Below are 20,363 nucleotides of genomic sequence, written 5' to 3'. Positions count from 1 at the left end.
CATGTAAATCTTCTCAAGTTTAACTAAATTTTTCATCTTTGAAAAGATGGGGTTCAGAGACATTCCATTATATTCATATACAACAGTTAACCAATTGGTGGGTGCTCTTTTGCTTTGTGTTTTTTGGTACTACAAAAAATAGTGATATAAATACTTAGTATTTCTGGGAACTTTTCCTCTGTCTTTGGTCATCTTTGTATTTATTTATAATAATGTGATATTACCAGGAAAGGGCACAGTTCCTAATTATTTTATAGAATGATTGGGTCATCGCCCTAATAATGCATTAATGTTTCTGTTCTTTTTTCAAACCTTTAAACATTTATCATTTTCTATCATTTTTCATATTTTCTAATATGTTGAATGTGAGGTAAAGTCCATGACATTAATTTGTATTTCCCTCTTTTTAGAGATTTAAATAATTTTTTCATATTTGTTGATATTTTGCATTTCTTTTGATTGTTCCTTTCCTTTGACCATGTGTCTTTTGGTGAATGGTTCTTGAAATATGTCAATTTTATATCTATCTTATAGATCAGACCTGCAAAGATAATTTTTTAAAATAGCTTTTTATTTACAAGTTATATGCATGGGTAATTTTACAGCATTGACAATTGCCAAACCTGTTGTTCCACTTTTTCTCCTCCTTCTGCCCATCCTCTCCCCCAGATGGCAGGTTGACCAATACATGTTAAATATGTTAAAGTATAAATTAAATACAATATAAGTATACATGTCTTGATAGTTATTTTGCTGTACAGAACGAATCAGACTTTGAAATAGTGTACTTTTAGCTTGTGAAGGAAATGAAAAATGCAGGCAGACAAAAATATAGGGATTGAGAATTCTATGTTCATAGTCATCTCCCAGAGTTCTGCAAAGATAATTTTTTGAAGATATTTCCCCTTCATCATTTTCCCTTTTTATTCTATTTGAGTTGACTTTATTTAGCAGAAACTTTTTACTTTTATGTAATTGCAATTGCCTGTGTAATCTCATGCTTGCTTCTGATCCTTATTTAGTTAAGGATTCTCCTATTAACCATGAATGAATGAATGAATGAATGAATGAAAAAACACTTATTAAGCAAATAATATGTATAAATCCCTTGAATTGATATTTGATACTTAGGTAAAGAGAGCCACAGAAATTTGTGTTGGGAGGGAGTTTCATATGGTCCAATCTGCACTTTAGGAAAATCATTTTGATAACTATTTGGTCATAGATTGGAGAAGGGAGGTGCTTGAGGCACTTAAAATACCACAATAATCCAGATCAGGGATAGTAAATGAGAAAAGCATTTATTATGTATTTATTTATTGTGCATAAATTATTTCTTTCTTTGAAAGTTTTAACTCCAAGTTACATGATAAGGTGCTCTGGTCTTTTGAGTGCAGCAACACAATGATGGTAATGTATCTTTAATGTAATTTCCACTGATAAAATAATACTGTTTTTTGATGTTGAACCAATGCATAACCAATGATTTGGTGAGAACTTTTCTTTTCTGGATCTAAAGTAACTATGACTAAGATTCTTGAAGAAGCAGTTGCCAGACTATATTATATGGGGTTTACTTCCTGGTTATGGAAATGGAGGGGGGAAGGGGGAGAGCAGACTGGAAAAGGGTCTGGAGGTCTGGTGGAAGCTGTCATTTATAGTGCTCTTGTCTTTGGCCATTAGTTAGCAGTTAGTAATGTTAGAAATGTAGAAGATTGGTTATTTTCCTCTCAGGGATGGCTATAGGGCTTGATTTAGAAATCAGGTCAGTGGTTGGAGAGAAGGTAGTGTGCTTTTATTCCCGGGAATCTTTTGACATCGGGTCCTCAGTTGCCTCCACATTGTGGGAGATGGTGGTGGTGGTTTGACTTGCCTGGTACATGGTACCTTCTGTTTCTTCCCTTAGGGTATCTTATAGCTTTAGATGCCTATCCCTTAGGAGACAGTGACAATTGGTGGAGGTAGCTGGCCCCTCCTGCACAACATGGATAATACCTTCAGTGACTCCCCTAGAAGCTAGAAGACTCCTTTCTCCACAGGGATTTTGTTCATCATTGATGACTGTGGGGCCCAGGCTGAAAGCATTTCCAGGGTCTTGGATTCGGGACCCTGGACTATCTCCATAAAGGTCCCTTGAGTGGTGGTAGTAGTGATTCAACTTGCCTAACATGTGCATCCTATTGTCTCTTTTTCAAGTTGTCTAGTAGCTCTACATTTTTTCTAAGTTCTTCTTGCATAAAGAGCCTTTTAATATTTAGGCCATATATACATTTAGAATTTATTGGTTATAAGATATTGACCCAAACTAAGTGTTTTTGACAGAATGCGGTTCAGTTTTTTAAGTAGTTCTGGTCAAATGAGGAATTGTTTGTTTTGGGATTTAATCAAATCAAGACTTTTGAATTCAGTTGTTTCTGATTCTTACTTGAATATCTGTTCTGTTGATCATTTAAAAATTTTTTTTAACTAATATTGAATCGTTTTGATGATTATTATTTTGAAATGTAGTTTGAAGTCTAGAAGTGATATTTCTCTTCCTCCTTTCCCCCTTTTTTCATATTCTCCTTTGATTTTTGGGATCTCTGGTCCTGCAAGTGTTATTTGTTATCTCTTTTGTCTTATTTTATCTATAAAATAATTCCTTTGTCATTTGTTTTGTATGACACTAAGTCTATAAATTAACTTAAGTACTATCTTTATTATAATAGTGTGGTCCAAACATGATCAAGGAATAGCATTTAAGTATACCTTCATTTTTCTTAAGAATTGCTTGCAATGGTAGTTAGGTAAGACTTGACTTTGGTTTAGTTAACTATCATGGTGCTGATTATATTACACCATTTCAGAGCCTCCTGGAAGAAATCTGTAAACATTCAAAAGAGTTTGGCCTGACCTTCCACAAAGTTAAGACTTAATGAAGAATATCTGTTGTCTAGATTTTAAAATGCAATTGGATGGACAACCATGTTTTAGAGCTTGTCTATTAGTGTGCATACACACACACACACACACACACACACACACACACACTCTTATGGAACAGACAATACAAATAGATAGTGAGTTGGGTCCACAATTAGAGCAATCTTAATGGCCTTTAGGAAATTGCAGAGGTCTTATGGTGAGTTTATTTTTTTTTTTTCCTAGAAAAACGAAGAATCACATTATTAACATTTGTCTAATAGCATCATTTAGATATAAAACATTGAAAATAGTAATCTCCAAAGAATTGAAAGTGAATACCATACAGAGATTAATGGAGAGGTATATGATAGATGTAAGTATGCTGCAACGTATAACCAATGAAGAACTTGAAAGAATAGTAATAAAGGGAAATGTATAATGGAAAATTCTAGTGCATTTCCTCTGTTCATTATTTTCAATTTATCCTGCACATAGCTTGTTTGAACGTAGTTTGTATTTATCTCCCCCATCAGACTGTGAGCTCATTGAGAGCCAGAACTATATCTTACATATCTTTGTATCCCTAGTACTTAGCTGAGTATTTGGCACATCGTAGGTACTTAATAAATATTTAGTGACTAATTGAAAAAGAGGATGGCCTAATCCTGTGTTAATGGCAAGGGATAACATGTGCAGCCCACATGTTCTACTTTTGATGTCAAGAGAAATCAAGAAAGGCTTTCCTGAATTGAATGTATTTATTTAGGAAGAACTTAAGAGAACATGGACAAGTGTTGTGCAGGAAGGACAGGAATGGATAGATTGGAATCTCCCATCATTGCATATTGATGAGGTCACAGTTTTTGTTTTCTCCATGAGGGAAAGAACTATTTGATTTTTCCCCCCCTTTGAACCTCAGTGTCATCATAAATATTGAATTGAAAAGCTTTGTAAGAGGTATGTGGGCACATACAGCAATTAAATTATATATCTGCCAAAGTACAGTATTTTAATTAATTTATTTTAAGGTTATGGATATACATTCATTTTTTAATATATTTCCACATATTGGGAGAGAAAAATCAACAGAAATGAAAATCTACAGGAAAAAAAAACAATGAAAATAGTATGTTTTCATATGCATTCAGGCTCCATAATTCTTTCTCTGAATGTGGATGGCATTTTCCATCCAAAGTTTATTGGAATTGCCTTGGATCACTAAATTGATACTATTCCATTATTTCTACATACCATAACTTATTTAGTCATTTCCTAATTTATGATATCCATTCATTTTCCAATTCTTTGTTACCATAAAAAGAGCTACTACAAACATTTGCACATGTGGCTTCTTTTATCATCCCTTTTCATTGCTGGATCAAAGGGTATGTCCAGGCTTATAGCCCTTTGGACTTTCAAATTGCTCTCCAGAAGGGTTGGGATCAGTACACAATTCCACCAATAATGCATTAGTGTCCCAGTTTTCCCATCTCTCTTCCAACACTTATTATCTTTTCCTGTCATCTTAGCCAATCTGATAGGTCTGAAGTAGTACCTTAAGGTTGTTTTAATTTGCATTTCTTTAATAAATAGTGCTTTAAAGCATTTTTTATATGACTAGATGGCTTTAATTTCTTTCAATTGAAAATTATTCATATCCTTTGACCACTTATCAACTTGGGAATGACTTATATTCTTATACATTTGACTCAGTTCTCACTTAGTTTAGAAATACGGTATTTATCAGGAACATTGGCTATTAAAATAGTTTTCTGCTTCCCTTCTAATCTTGGCTGCATTGGTTTTGTTTGAACAAACTTTTTAAGATTTAATGTAATCAGAATTATCCATTTTGTATCTCATAATGTTTTCTACTTTTTGTTTTGTTAATAAATTTTTTCTTTCTCCAAAGATCTGATGGGTACATTCTCCCTTGCTTTCCTAATTTGCTTATAATGTAACCCTTTGTGCCTAAATCATGTACCCATTTCCACTTTACCTTAGTAATAGGATGTGAGTTGTTGGTCTGTGACTAATTTCTAACATACTTTTTTCCAGTATTCTAAAAATTTTTTATCAGATAGTGAGTTCTTAACCCAGAAACTGGATTCTTTGGATTTATCAAAAAGTAGATTACTATAGTTACTCAAACTATTATTTTAAAATAAGTGTCTTAAGAGATAGAGATATAATAGAATGGTAGGAAGCAGTACAGTGAGCTACCTCTTCAAAAATTCCTCCAAACTTTTAGAAAACGCATTAAGACTGACTCCTGATGAGGCAATCTGAAAAACATCACAGTGAATCCTTTGTTCAGCTCAGCTCAGCATAGACAAACATAAAGGAAATTTGAGGATACTGGGGATAGGTTAAACTAAAGCCCAAAGCCCAGGGAGAGGATGTGCTTCTGGACAAGAGAAGGTCTAAACCTCATACTGGAACTTTACTAAATCCATACCAAAGTACTTCAGTGGGAATGAATATGAATTTCCAGTTCTGGGTCCCAGGTTCATGATGGTTTGAAATGGGAACTCATATAGGGTACTTACATTCTTGAGTAAGAAAGCTGTGTAAGAAAAGGAGGAAATTTAGAATCCAGCAGCAGTAGTGTTGCTTAAACCCAAGGCATAAAATATTATCTACCTAGCTAGCAGAAAAATAACCAAGGCAGAAATCCTTGATTAAAAGGAAGCCTACACTTATGCCATACAAAATCAACAAAGCAGTTTACTTTTGTTCAGATCCAAACCCAGAATGAGAACTTGGAGATTTTAGAGCTGGGAAGGTTGGGGTTTGGATCAATGAAGAAATTAGACTTTGGTCTGAATCTAAACATTTTGGGAGCATTGTAAACATGCCTGTCCCTGAGATCCTGGAATAACACAATACTCAATACTTCAAGAAAGCAGCAAGAAGACTATCCCAGTCCTTCCTTTCCCCTAAAAATCAAATCTGATATGAGGAAATAAGGTGAAAGATTAGGCTAACAAAAAAGGAGAACCCTATTGTAGTAAGTTATTAAAACACTGAGGAGAATGACTCAAAAAATATCTTCAAGCAATGTCTCAAAGAGAAATAAAGCTCAGGTACAAACTTAATTAGAATTCTTTCAAAAAATGATGCAATGTAAAGGATGCTTGCCATCTGGGGGAAGGGGCGGGAGGAGGGAGGGGAAAAAGCAGAACAGAAGTGAGTGCAAGGGATAATGTTGTAAAAAATTATCCTGGCATGGGTTCTGTCAATAAAAAGGTATTTTTAAAAATGATGCAAGAATTAAAAAATTAATTAAAAGCAATTTTATAATTATGAGGGTACTTGAAAAGTTTGGAAAAGAAATAAGACCTACAAAAGAAAGAATTGCATGTGCAATTAATTGCTTGGCACCAGATATACAAAACCTTGTTCAAGCTACAATATAGATGGACTAAATAGAAGTCAGTGACTCCATGAAACAATAAGAAATATTAAAGTCAAAAGGCTAAAAAAATTAAAATAAAATGTAAGATATTTCATAGCAAAAACAATTGATCTGATAAACAGATAAAGGAGAAAAAATTAAGGCATCTTTGGACGATTTGAATGCTATCACCAAAAAAAAAAAAAAAAAAAAAAGAAAGCAAAAAATCTAGATGTGTCTCAAAAAATTTCAAAATTGCTCAGACCTCCTAGTACTAGAGGGCAAAAAATCTAAAGAGAAAGAATCTCTTAGTTATGTCCTAAAAGAAACCTCAAATAAAAACTGTTAGGAACTTTTTAGACATAATCCAGAGCTTCCAGGTGAAAGAAAAAATACTACAAGTAGCCAGAAAGAAAGTAATGAAGAGCCACAATGAAGATCTCATATGATTTAGCATCTATTTCTATAAATGAAAGGAGAACTTGGAATACAGTATTTCAGAAGTCAAATTATATGGTTTTACAACCAAGAATAATGTATCCTGCAAAAATGAGTATAATGCTATAGGGGTAAAACTTCTTTGATGAAAAAAACCCAGAGCTTTGGAGAAATTTTGAAGTTCATCATAGAAGTGAAGAGAAAAATGAATGAACAATGAGAAAAGGACTAAACAAGGATAAACTGCTTACATTCAGATATGAGGAGATGATACATCTGTCCCCTCTGAACCTTTATATATCATCAGGATTCAGAGGAAGTACAATTAGATACAGTTTGGGAGTAGTGCTCTTATTCTTGATCTGAGGAAAAGAATAGAAAAAGAGGAAAAGGAAGAGGGAATTTGAGGGGGGAATGAAAGGAAGGTTAGGGAAAATTGTCTCATATAATGAAGATGTGTAAGTAGATATCTATACCAATAAGAAAGAGGAATAAGTGACTGACAATTGAATCTTTTATCTTAACTGGTTAAAAGAAGGAAGAATACTCATATACAGTTGGATATAGAAATATATTTTACTCAACAATGATATGAGAGAAAGGGAGAGAGAATTAAAGGGCGATTGATTAAGGAAAAGATTCTAAGCAACACAAATGCCAAATGTGTATAGGAATATTTATAGCTCTTTTTGAAGTGGCTGAGGATGGGAATCTGAGGGAGTAACCATAAATTGAGGAATGGATGAATGAGTTTGGTGTATAAGAGGATTAATGTTGAAACATGCTACCCATCTCCTGATAGAGAAGATTCAGAATTCAGAATTAGAAAAAAATTTTTTAAAGACATGACCAATGTGGAAATTTGCTTTGATTGACTATACATGTTTGTAATGAGTTTTATTTTCTGTTTTTTTTTTTTTTTTTTTTTTTTGGTGTGTTCTTGAGATGGGAAGGAAAAAAGGATGGATCTTTTACTAAGACAAAAGATTTTTAAAGAAACTAAAATAAGTGTTATAATAAAATTTTAATAAACCTTTTGTCTTGAAGGGCTGATTTTTAAAAATTGCCTGTAGCTTAAGCTACAGGCACAAGCTCTAATCTAAATGTAGGCTATTTTCCACCCCTCTTTTTCTTTTATTTATAATGTGTGAAATGCTGGGCTGATCCATTGTGCATTGTCCATTCATTTCTAAGTTAAGTATATTTTCTGTTTCCCATAATGAAATAGACTTGTAAAACTATTGATAACTTATCAATTCTTTTTTCTCCCTTCTTATCTTCTAGATCACTCTGAAGAAATGGATTTTACAGAAGCTTATTCAGATATGTGTTCTGCTGTTGGCCGTGCTGCCAGGGAAGGAAATGTAAAAACTCTAAGAAAACTGCTCAAGAAAGGGTGTAGTGTTGATGTTGCTGACAACAGAGGATGGATGCCAATTCATGAAGCAGCTTATCATAATTCTGTAGAATGTTTGAGGCTGTTAATTCGTTCAGGTAAAGTCAAATTGAGGTATGGATAATTGAATTCACTAAGGTTTTGCCTTATTTTATAGTTCACTGTCACCTTTTATCAGGAGTGTTTTCTTTTTTCTTCTATGCAAAAAAAAAGTCACTGAAGATTTGAAGGTTGGTGAGATCCCTGATTTTCATGCACTAATATTATGCAGAAAAAAATTTATAGAGTGAATTATTCTTTATACACACATATATCTAATTTATTTTTATTGTTTTAATCAAGCAAAATGCTCAAAGGGAGTCAGGTACTTTATTTTATGTTTTAAATATTCATTGGCTTAAAACTCCCATCTTTCCAAAAGAAAAAGGGCAGTGTCCTATTTGAAATAGGAGTTGTGATTGTGCTTGATTTATACTATAACCTTTATCACTTCACAGTTTTCCTTATTTTGGGTAATCTGTCAATTATTTTGATTTTATAACTACATTTTCTTTTGATCCATAACCTAATAAAATAATCTATGACAATAATCATTGTCATAGAAAGATTGGTTGAGAAAGTTGTAGCAATGAGGCACTTAATCACGCTACCAGTTTCTACTGGTTCTGTTTAATATTTTTGTTTCACCTTCCTGTCTTAGGAATTTGAAATTTATCAATTTAACTTTTTGCTTCCATGGAGGGGAAAATATTTTCTGATAGTACACTGTGATAGTGAAGACACATTCTTCTTTTCCTCAGACACTAAGAATTATTTATTAAAAAAACCAAAAAACAAACTTTCTTTTTTACCCAGTAGAACATAGAAAGCATTTCATATGAAATTAAATCTTATTTTACAGTGCATACTTTTAAAAAAAGTACAGTAAATTCTAAATATTACTTTCAAAATTGACCTGCTTGTTTGTGATGCTTCTGTCTGAACTTCTTTTTATTCTCTTGTGCATTAAATTTTTTTTCAATTGCTCTTTTTTTTTTTTTTTAAATCCCTATTGCTAATTCTCTCTCTAGCTCCCTTTGGTTAATTAAAAACTGAAAGAAAAAAGGGAATACCTTGTAAACAATAATGAGAGTTAAGTACAACTAACCTGCACTTGTGACAATGTCCAGAAATATATTTCTTTGTACCTTATGTCCATTATTTTTCTGTTAAGAGATAACATGTTTCATTAAAAAAAACCCTGGAGACATTCATTTCATTAATGAGATTTCTTAAGTCATGCAAAGATGTTTTTCTTTACAGTGTTGTTTTGCTTGTACAGATTGCTTTTAAACATTAGTTTACATTAGCCAGGATTCTCTGAAATTTGTTTTTTTATTTCTTACAGTAAAATTTTTCATTATACTTATATCACAATTTGTTTAGCTATTTCCTAGCTGTCTAAGAACAATCTAAGGCACTCTCTTAGAATTAGTTCTTTTTTTTTTCCTTTCCATTTTAATTCCCATTCAGGATTAGGAATTTTGTTTTTCTTGGGACTATTTCTTTTCTGATAGTATTCTTCCTCTTACCTCTGTTCTCTATATCTGCTTATTTTCCTGTTAAGTTTTATATATTTCTACAATAAACTGTTTTGTATGTTATATGTGTATATGTGCGTGTGCATGCTTGTATATGTATGTGCTGTATGTGAAAGTATATGTGTGTATATATGTGAAGGTATGTGTGTATGTGTACTATATGTGTTAAGGTATGTGTGTATGTGTATGCATGTATGTGTGTGAAGGGGGGTGTGTGTGTGTACATCTCGGTATTTTCCATCCTAAGATTATTGAAATTGTATCATTGTATTGCTGAAAAGAGCCAAGTTTGTCATCATTGATCATTATACAGTCTTGATGTTACTGTGTACAATGATCTCCTGGTTCTGCTCGCTTTATTCAGCATCAGTTCATGTAAGACTTTCTAGGCTTCTCTGAAATCAGGCTGGTATCATTTCTTATTGAACAAAAATAGTCTATTACATTCATATATCAGGTTGACTTCTAATGGAGAAATGATGTGATGCCTTTTAGGAATGAAACCAGACCAGTGACAGGGATGCCTGGAAGGTGACATAAGGTCATAGGATGCAGATTTGGAATAAATTATAGAGACCATCCAATCATTCCTTTTCCTTTATCCTCTGACCCTTCTAGAGTTCTCAGTTTCTTTTCACTAAGTCCCTGAAAAGCAATTAAAATGTTTTTCTTATATTAGTTGATATTTAACACTTCAAGCTATTGTTTCACTAGGTTAACATTTCCTGGGGACACATGAAGTCCAGAATATTTCTGCAAAGTGTATATATAATTTGAATATTGATAAGACAGTTATAAGTGTAACTAGAAATGTGATAATTTATACCAGTAGTTCTTAAACATTTTTAGTACCTACAGAATCCTTAAAAATCAAAATCCAGTAGGAACCATTGCAATAAAATTTCTCAATATGATTTACTTTTAAACATGTTTATTATGAATGATACAAAATAACTTAAGGCTGATTAAAAGGAAACAAAAATTGTTTAATATTAGAACTTTATTCAGCTTACTTCCCAAATCATATAAGCACTAGAAGAATGAACCCCCTTTCATGTTTTTTAAGCCTCCACCTTTTCATTTCATACTTAGAATGCAACAAAAGATCTAAATAAAAATCAGATCGATTTATCTCAACTAAGAATCTTTCATGAGATAAGAAGGATACAGGATATATATCAGGATATGGAAGTTCACCATAAGTCAGTATAGAATTGAAGGTGATCTTCCCCTTCATCGCAGCTCAAAATGGAGAGAGAAAGAGAGAGCGCGCACAAGAGAGGGAGAGGAACAACATAATATTAGATCGTATGATTTCTAATGAAAGATTTGGACTTTCCAAGTTGAGAGAGAGAACAAATAGCTACAATTTGCTGAATTCAGAAAAGGGGATATCCCATTCCCTCAAAGTGTTTGTAAACAATATTAAGAGCATGGAAACAATACAGGGCCAGTTTTCAAATAAGATACATAATATTTGCTTGAGATGTACAATTGTGAGGAAACTTCTTGCATCAGTCTTTGGATCTGACTGACTTTCTGCTTTGTATAACCTAGTAGGTCTTAGGGTGAGGGTTTCTGAATAGCAAGTGGAGGTGGTTCAGTTTCCAAGCCGTGAAGCAGGGTTCATACAATGTAATAAGGTTTTTTCTCAATTCCCACAACTGAATAAACATTTTTCACAAGATAGAATTTCAACTAGACCCATAATTGAATAGAAAAAGAACTGAGTTAAGTCCAGAATTAAGTTGCAAAATAGAATCAGTGTAGTTACCTCAACTCTCACAGTTAACCACTTTTTGGTTTAATCTAATTTCCCCTCATAATTTTCTGAATAATGTTTTTAAATGCAAAAAATAAAGATGTTCAATGGAAATTAACGATATTGAAATATAATTATTAAAAAAAAAAAAAACAAGTTCACAGACTTGTTAAGAGCTCATGCTGTAGAACCTGTAGAGCTAGATCCAGATGCTAAAGAAAAAAACTTTTGGAAGTTCTTCTGAACTTAGGTTCTTCTGAAGATTACGAGCTCCCTGTTTTTACTCTTATCTTTCCAATTTTAAAAGTATACAAGAATTGCAGGGAGAAAAGACTTTATGGTTTCTTTTGATAACTACTTACTTTATGTTCCTTGGTTGTATTGGCAAATATGCTGGCAATAATATTTTTCTAATATTAATATGTCTAGGTGCTCAAAATAATACTTTGTCCATCAGCTTTTTTTCTTCCTGACATGCAAACCCCTAAAATAATGTCTGCCACCAGCTTGTTTTTTCCTTGATAAACCCCAAATAATATTTCCTTCTGATCCCTGATATGCAAATTAGCATATAAGAACCTCATTCTCAGATTGGCATTTGGAACACATCTTCCCCTCCAGCTGGGGCACACAGTTTCTGATGAATGGTACTCTGTCTCTGTGCTCCCTAACTTAGTTGTTCTTATCATAATCTTATATTAGTATGTGTGTGCCAGAGTTGCATATTGGGTCCCTCCTTTTTTTCCCCCACTTCTTTTTCTTTTTCATTACTTGCAATAAATTTTTATTTTATTTTATTTTATTTATTTTTGCTTAGGCAATTGGGGCTAAGTGACTTGTCCAGGGTCATAGAGGTAAGAAGTGTTAAGTGTCTGAGATCAGATTTGAACTCTGGTCCTCCTGACTTCAGGGCTGGTGCTCTATCTGCTGCGCCACCTAGCTGCCCCTACTTGAAATAAATATTAAACATTCTTATTGTTTTGCATTTTATTTTTAGCATTAAGGATTGTTTTCATTGACTTCTGTAGCTAGCTTATGAGCTTCTTCTTAGACATAAGCTGAGTGCCTGGATAAGGACTTAACTTGTTTATAGATGCATCTGTGCAGTGGGAACATGTTACTATTAATCCAGTCGCAGAAAGAAATGATTATTAGAGTGTGATTGGTGCAATCCAAAATAATGAGAAAAAAAGGTTTTGAGCTTCTGAGTATATGTTGATTTATTAAGCAGTGCTTACCAATTGCATAACTAATCAAGACCAGGTGTCTTCAGCTTAGCCCTTGGATAGGGAAACATAGATTTTTTTTTTCTTTATTAAAGCTTTTTATTTTTCAAAACATATGCATGGATAATTCTTTAATATTAGCCTTGCAAAACTTTGTGTTCCAATTTCCTCCCACTTCCTCCATGCCCTCCCCTAGATGGCAAGTAGTCTAGTATATGTTAAACATGGTAGAAATTTATGTTAAATAAAAAAATATGTTACACAATTATCGTGCTGCACAAGAAAAATCAAATCAAACCAATAAAAAAAAAAAAGAGAAGCAAAATAAAATGCAAGCAAACAAAAAAAGAGAGTGAAAATGCTATGTTGTGTTCTACATTCAGTTCCCACAGGCCTCTCTCTGGGTGTATATTACTTTCTTCATCACTAAACAATTGGAACTGGTTTGAATCATCTCATTGTTGAAGAGAGCCATGTCTGTTAGAATTGATCATTGTATAGTCTTGTTGCCATGTATAATGATCTCCTGGTTCTGCTCATTTCACTTTGCATCAGTTCATGTAAGTCTCTCCAGGCCTCTCTGAAATCATCCTGCTGATTGTTTCTTACAGAACAATAATATTCCATAACATTCATAAATTACAACTTATTTAGCCATTCTCCAGTTGATGGGCATCCATTCAGTTTCTAGCCACTTCAAAAAGGGCTGACACAAACATTTTTGCACATGTGGATCCCTTTCTCTCCTTTAAGATCTTTTTGGGATATAAGCCCAGAAGAAATACTGTTGGGTCAAAGGGTATGCGCAGTTTGATAACTTTTTGAGCATAGTTCCAAATTGCTCTCCAGAACTGGATCCATTCACAGTTCCACCAATAATGTATCAGTGTCCCAGTTTTCCCACATCCCCTCCAACATTCGTCATTATCTTTTTCTGTCATCTTAGCCAATCTGAGAGATGTGTAGTGATTATTATTATTATTATTATTATTATTATTATTGATTGTCTTAATTTGCATTTCTCTGATTAGTAGTGATTTAGAGCGCCTTTTCATATGACTAAAAATAGTTTCAATTTCTTCATCTGAAAATTGTCTGTTTATATCCTTTGACCATTTATCAATTGGAGAATGGCTTGAATTCTTTTTTTTTTTTTTCCCAACCAAACCAATTAATTGAATTTGACATTATATACAGTGTTCACACCCATTATTGGAAGTAGGCATTTTCCTATCTTTTCTTTGGAGTTAGTGCTGTTATTCTAACTTTTTATGAATCTACTTAAATAAAAATGGAAATCTTTATAACAAATTATGTACTTTTGAACCTTTTTTAAATAGAGTATAACATAGATGTCTTTTATGATGACTCAGGGACAAAATCATGAGACATTAATTATTATACTTTGCTAAAGATATGGCAATTCGGATATAGGAGTCACTGAAACCTATTTTCTTCAATAACTCCTAGGTGCCAAATTTGCTTTTTAATTTTTGTAATTTTTTTATTATAGCTTTTTATTTAGAAGTTATATGCATGGGTAATTTTATAGCATTGACAATTAATGGCTTGAATTCTTATAAATTTGAGTCAATTCTCTATATATTTTACAAATGAGTCCTTTATCAGAACCTTTGAATGTAAGACTGTATTCCCAGTTTATTGCTTCTTCCCTTTTAATCTTGTCTACATTAATTTTGTTTGTACAAAAACTTTTTAACTTAATATAATCAAAATTATCTATTTTGTGAACAGTAATGATCTTCAGTTCTTTGGTAACAAATTCCTTCCTCCTCCACAGATTTGAGAGGTAAACTATCCTTTGTTCTTCTAATTTATTTATAATATCATTCTTTATATCTAAAATATGAACTAATTTTGACCTAATCTTAGTATACAGTGTTAGGTGTGTGTCAGTGCCTAGTTTCTGCGGTATTAATTAGTTTTCAATTTTCACAGCAGTTTTTGTAAAATAGTGAATTCTGGGGTTTTGGGGTTTGTCAAACACTAGATTACTATAGTTATTTACTATTTTGGGACATAGATTTTGATGCATCAAAAGAAAACAGTATATAAATCAGGTTTCAGGATTAGGTAATCTGATTTCTATTTGTAGGAAGAATAGGGACCTTTGAAGTTGGGAGGGGGAGAATGAACAAGTACAATTCCCTGAAGTCAGGAAAAAAAGGATGTCACAATCTCCTCCCCCAAGGGTTTGTAAACAAAGGGATCGGAAAACTATAATGGATGCTTCTGTGCAGGGTCAGTTTTCAGATAAGACTTTAAGGTTGTTTGAGATGCAACTTGGATCTAATTGGATTTCTGGTCAGCATTATCTTTGTCCTTAGTTAAAGAGTCTCTAAGCAACAGATAAAGGTAATTCAGCTTCCCATTCACTCTAGAATAGATTCAAACAATGCAATGACTTTTCTCACAATTCCCAAAATTGAATAGAAAGGGAACTGAGCTCGCTCCAGAATAGTCACAAGATGAAGTCTTTGGGGTTTACTCAGTTCTCTCAGGTTTTATCGTTTGTCTTTCCAGAGTGACTCCTTTATGTCAGAGGTCTGTCATAAAACAAGTTAGCATTGTCATTTTTATTATATTGCCTCTTTTTAGCTACAAATAATTAATATTCCTCCAGACATTTAGGTTGTATTTGTCATCATAAAGGAGTATTTTATAGTTATATTCGTATAATTTTTGTGTGGGTCTTAAGGAATTCTGTCTTTTCTTATTGGAGTCTATTGGTAATACAAAGAATGCTGATATTTTGTATTAATTTATTTATATCCTCAACTTTGCTAAAGTTTTTATTTAATTCATTTAGTTGATATTGTAGAGTTCTTCCCCCCCCCTCTGCCTGAGGCAATTGGGGTTAAGTGACTTACCCAGGGTCACACAGCTAGGAAATGTTAAGTGTCTGAAGTCAAATTTGAATTCGGGTCCTCCTGACTTAAGGGCTGGTGCTCTATCCACAGCTCACTGCCCCTAGAATTCTTTTAAGTAAATCATCCAATCATCTACAAAATGATAACTTTGTTTCTATGCCTCTGTGTTTTAAATCATTTTCTTTTTATTGTCTCATTGCTGTAGTTAGCAAACAATATATCAGTTAGTGGTATAGTAGTCCTTGTTTTATTCTTCATTTTTTGTAAATAATATATAGTTTATTGTCATAACATATAACACTTGTTCTATGTAGATATATTTTACTATATCAAGGAATGGTCTGTTGGTTCTCTTGTTTTCTAAACAGAATTGGGATTGTAGTTTGTCAAAAGCTGTTTACCCATATTTATTGATAAAATCATCTGATTGTTCTTGTTATTAATGTGGTCTCTTATATTTAGTTCTCCTAATTGAACCAATACTACATTCCTATTGTAAATCTATTTTAGTTATATCATATTTTCATTTTTATATCTTTCTGGAGATTCTTTGCTAATATGTAACTTTAAATTTTTTACATTATTTTTGTTAAGAGAGATTAATCTTTTTTTTTTATTTTCTGTTTTGATTTTCCTTGGCTTAATATGAAGCTCATATTTGTGTAATAGAAGGAATTTGGCAGAATCCCTTCTTTTCCTTTTTTCAGTTTATAATTATTAAAAATAATTATCATTTGAATATTTAATACACTTTGATTATAAATTCATCACATTCCAGGATTTTTTCCTTTGGAATTTTATTTATTATTTGTTCAATTTTTTCCTTCTTTTGAGATTGTTATTTAAATTCTCTTTTTATCTTTTGTCGATCTGGATACTTCTTATTTTTATAAATATTCATCCATTTCATTTATGTTGTGAGTTTTACTGCTATATGATTGGACAAAATAGTTTCTAATGGTTTTCTTTGTTCTTCATTTTTTATGAATTCTTTTTACTTTTTGATTCTGGTAATTTGACAATTAAGACATCACTATTAACTTTATGTAATAATGAAATCAGAAGTTGGATTCTAAGGAATTAAGAGCATAAGGGAAGAGAAGGTGGAGGCATCCTTAAGGAGTTTAACTATTAAGGCAGAAGAGATATAGGGTTATAATTAGTGAGAATAAAAGAATTAATGAGAATTATTTTGAGGATGAAGGTAACATGGGCATATTTGGAAGTAGCCAGTAGAAGGGGAGGGATTAAATGAGTATTCTCAGATAAAGTTAGTATTCTTTGAGTATTCTTTGCTACACCCAGAGAGTCTTTAGAGTTTCAGTACTCAGACATGACCAATCAGACAAGAACTTAGATAACAACTTAGATAACTTTGATTAATAACTTTGTGATAACAAACATCATGTGAATCATAAAATAGGAAGATTTAATCTTGATAAAAGTGCTCACCACTGTAACAAAGATTTAGGAAACAATCCAAGTTGAAGAAATAGTTGTTTCCTGTACTTCAAATGCTTATGATGTTTTGCTGTTCAAATCAAGGCTGGAACATTGCAAGAACCTCTTAAAAGTCAGACATTCATAACCGTCCAGGAGTTGAGATCTGTTGTCTTTTTCAAATAGATAAGATTAAGTCATTGAAGAAAGTCTGTTGCTCAGATTTTGATATATGATTGGATGGCGAACCTTTAGCATTTGATTATGAGTATATTTCTTTGGGACAGATAGTACAAATGTATGTGAAATTGCTTAGTAATGAACAGGAGGTAAACAATTTGCTTTGCCTTACAGAAATTGTAAACCTCCTTTAAAGATCAAGCTTATATAGCAATCAATTATGGCTAATTAATTCCAGTACCATTTAAATTGTTTGCAAAAATTAAAAAAAGAAGGTACTCTTACAATTTCTTTCTATGATACAAATATAGTCTTATAGTCCCTTAGTCCAACTGAAAACAAATCTTTGCTTTGTAAAATTATGGTAACTAGATTTGATATTTTGCCTATTATTTTTTCTTTCCAGATCCATCTGAAAGATACATTAAAATGAAGACCTTTGAAGGTGTTTGTGCATTACATCTTTCAGCAAGTAGAGGATTCTTGATAATAACCAAAATCCTTTTAGAAGCTGGAGCAGATGCAAATGAAACTACTTTAGAAGAAACCACTCCACTATTTTTAGGTATGTAACCTTACAGAAATATAGAAAAAGGAAATATCTTTTCAACTTGATCTAAGCTTAATTGCTTCTATAATGTCACATTTTGCTTATAGGCTGTTTTACTGACTAATGTTTTGATAGCTAATTTTGGTTAAGGTACTATTAATATTTTCTAATTTTTATATGAAAATAGCTGCTTTTAATACCATCTTTAAAGTGTTTCAAATTGGAATGCCTAGTGTGAGTTATAGACACAATCATTTTTTCTTCTGGCATAGTTTAGTGAAACTAAAGTGCTTAATAAATTATTACTCATTCGTTCATTGGTTTGGATTTAATATTGCTTTATATTGAAGTCTATGATCATTTCATGAACTAAACCTTGGAGAGTTTTGAAGATAGACAAACTTAATATAATTTAGCATATATTAAAGAAATTGTGGTTTAACATTGTTAATGCTAATGTGATTTAACATGGTTACCCTTACTACTGAAATGTACAGTTGTCTTATCTATGAAGTGCAGTATTCTGGTTCTTAAATATTTGGAAAATATTTTCTATCAATGATGAAATATAAATGTAGAGGCCAGAATGACTTAGACTTTGAAGTGATTCTAAATTTTTTACATTTATGAAAGGAATCAATGCCATAAATATTTCCAAATGCAGATCATTCTCAGTTATTTTACTTATTGTGGTACAGTTTCATTGGCTGCAATGTTTTGCTTTGGTTAGTAAAAATAATAATAATTTGTATCTTTTGAGCATATTCTAAATGCTGACCAGAGAGAGACAGTACTCTGTATCCACTGGTCACAGGACCAAAAAACACAGGTCTTGGTGTCAGAAGACCTGAAATTAAATTTTAATTTCACTGTTTATGAGCTCTGTGGCCTTGGGCAAGCTGTATAACTTTATCTTTATGTTACTTACGTTACAGGGTTTACTCTTTACAGGGTAGTGAGGAAAGAATTTTCTAAAGCTTAAAGCTCTTTATAATTTTGAGTGGTACTCGAGGGATGCAAACTAATTTTTTTATTTTTCTAGTGATATATATTTCTTTAATACTTTGAGAATCTGTGATTTCATAGATGTGGGTCTTCCCTCTTCTGCAGAGATCGCAATTCTTTAATGCCTTAATAATCAGTTTCTGTGTGATAACTTGTGGTTGAAAAGTTAGTTGCCTTGGCGTAACACTTGTGATGAGTCTTCTGAACTAAACTAAGTTAGCTCTCTAATGTCAGGATTGTTTTCAAAACATTTCCCGTTTAGTGGGGCTGGAGATTATGCTTTGCTTACAGCCTTTGGGAGCTCAGGACTTTTGAGGATGCCATGATGAGGCATCAAAGGACTTTAGGACTTCAGTGGAGGATTATTATTATACTAGGTGGATTATCAAGATGTGGCAATAATATGTAGGTTAGAGGTATCATGGCTCTGGGTATACTTTTGACTTTTGATTTGGCAAGATGTTGAATGAAGGACTAAGGTAAAAGTTGAAAGATCCAGACTCTTCTTCTTGTGCTTCCACAGAGGCAGTGTGGCAATTTTTAGCAAATCATTTAGCTTTTTTGTATTTATTTTGATATATGTAATGGGGGATAATAATCCTTTCCCTCTTCCATCATGTGGGTAAGTCTAAGGAAGAAATAGATGACTTGTATAAAAACGCTTTGCAAATAAAGATGTCCTGAAGTGTACTAGTACACTTTATTTGTTTTATTAAAGGAAAAAATATATCTTAGGGAATTGATTCTTAACCTCAAGTTAGATGCAAAACAACATTGATAAATAGGTGATGCACACTGAACCCTTTGTGACTTCATGGAAAAATTCCATGGGAACTGCTAACTTTACAACTTTGTTTTTTGATGAATTATTCTGTTCACTTTTTGTTTATTCTTAATCTTTTTCTTTGTTCGATATAACCTTCAGTTTTAAGAATAGCAGTTTTATTTAGAGCATTTTGCAAATAGGTATGCATAGTTAACTTCAATATTTAATAAATATAAATTGGTCAGTTATATTTTATCCCACAAAGGTATAGCCTTGAATATAGTCTATAAATAGCCTTAGAAAATCCAAAATAGCTTTGTTCATTCTTATACTTAGTTATTATAATTACAATATTTCCATAGTTGCCTTTCTGTGTAACAATAGTAAATCACTGAAAATATTTCAAATGGTTAAGTTTATATTTAACACTTTTATTTTATTGTTCAATTAACTCTGAAAATTTTTTCATATTGAAATATTAATTCCTCTCATTTTAGGTATTACTAACCAAATTCAGTGAAACCTTACAATAATAATAATATAATGACAATAACTATAATAATAATTGCAAATTGCCTTATGTAGATGATTTGATTTAACATTTGTTAACAACCTTTTGAGATAGGTATTATGTATATTTTACAGATTAGGAAACTGAAGTGCTGCATTGAAATAATTTTTACTTGGACACGTAGTGAAAGAAGTAGGATTTAAACTTGAGGGGTTTTTTGACTTTTAAGTTCAACAATTGCTTTTTCCACTACATATCACATTACTTTCTTTTCAGTATTTTTCTATTTTTCTGCCGTATGTACTAGTATTTTTGTA

General features: G+C 32.2%; 1 protein-coding gene across 1 annotated transcript in view; it reads left to right on the top strand.

The window, feature by feature from the left end:
* ASB3 (ankyrin repeat and SOCS box containing 3) overlaps positions 1 to 20,363 on the top strand; it is a 96,154-nt gene that overhangs the window by 25,587 nt on the left and 50,204 nt on the right. The window contains exons 2-3 of the mRNA XM_051975263.1: positions 8,024 to 8,233; positions 17,621 to 17,779. Of these exons, the coding sequence (XP_051831223.1) occupies positions 8,038 to 8,233; positions 17,621 to 17,779 (355 nt within the window). The 5' untranslated portion in view covers positions 8,024 to 8,037. The remainder of the gene's footprint in view (positions 1 to 8,023; positions 8,234 to 17,620; positions 17,780 to 20,363) is intronic.

The sequence above is a fragment of the Antechinus flavipes genome, chromosome 2 (assembly GCF_016432865.1).
Source record: "Antechinus flavipes isolate AdamAnt ecotype Samford, QLD, Australia chromosome 2, AdamAnt_v2, whole genome shotgun sequence".
Taxonomy (NCBI): Eukaryota; Metazoa; Chordata; class Mammalia; order Dasyuromorphia; family Dasyuridae; genus Antechinus; species Antechinus flavipes.
Note: the sequence above shows the minus strand (reverse complement) of the source record. Positions and strands in the feature narration are given on the sequence as shown.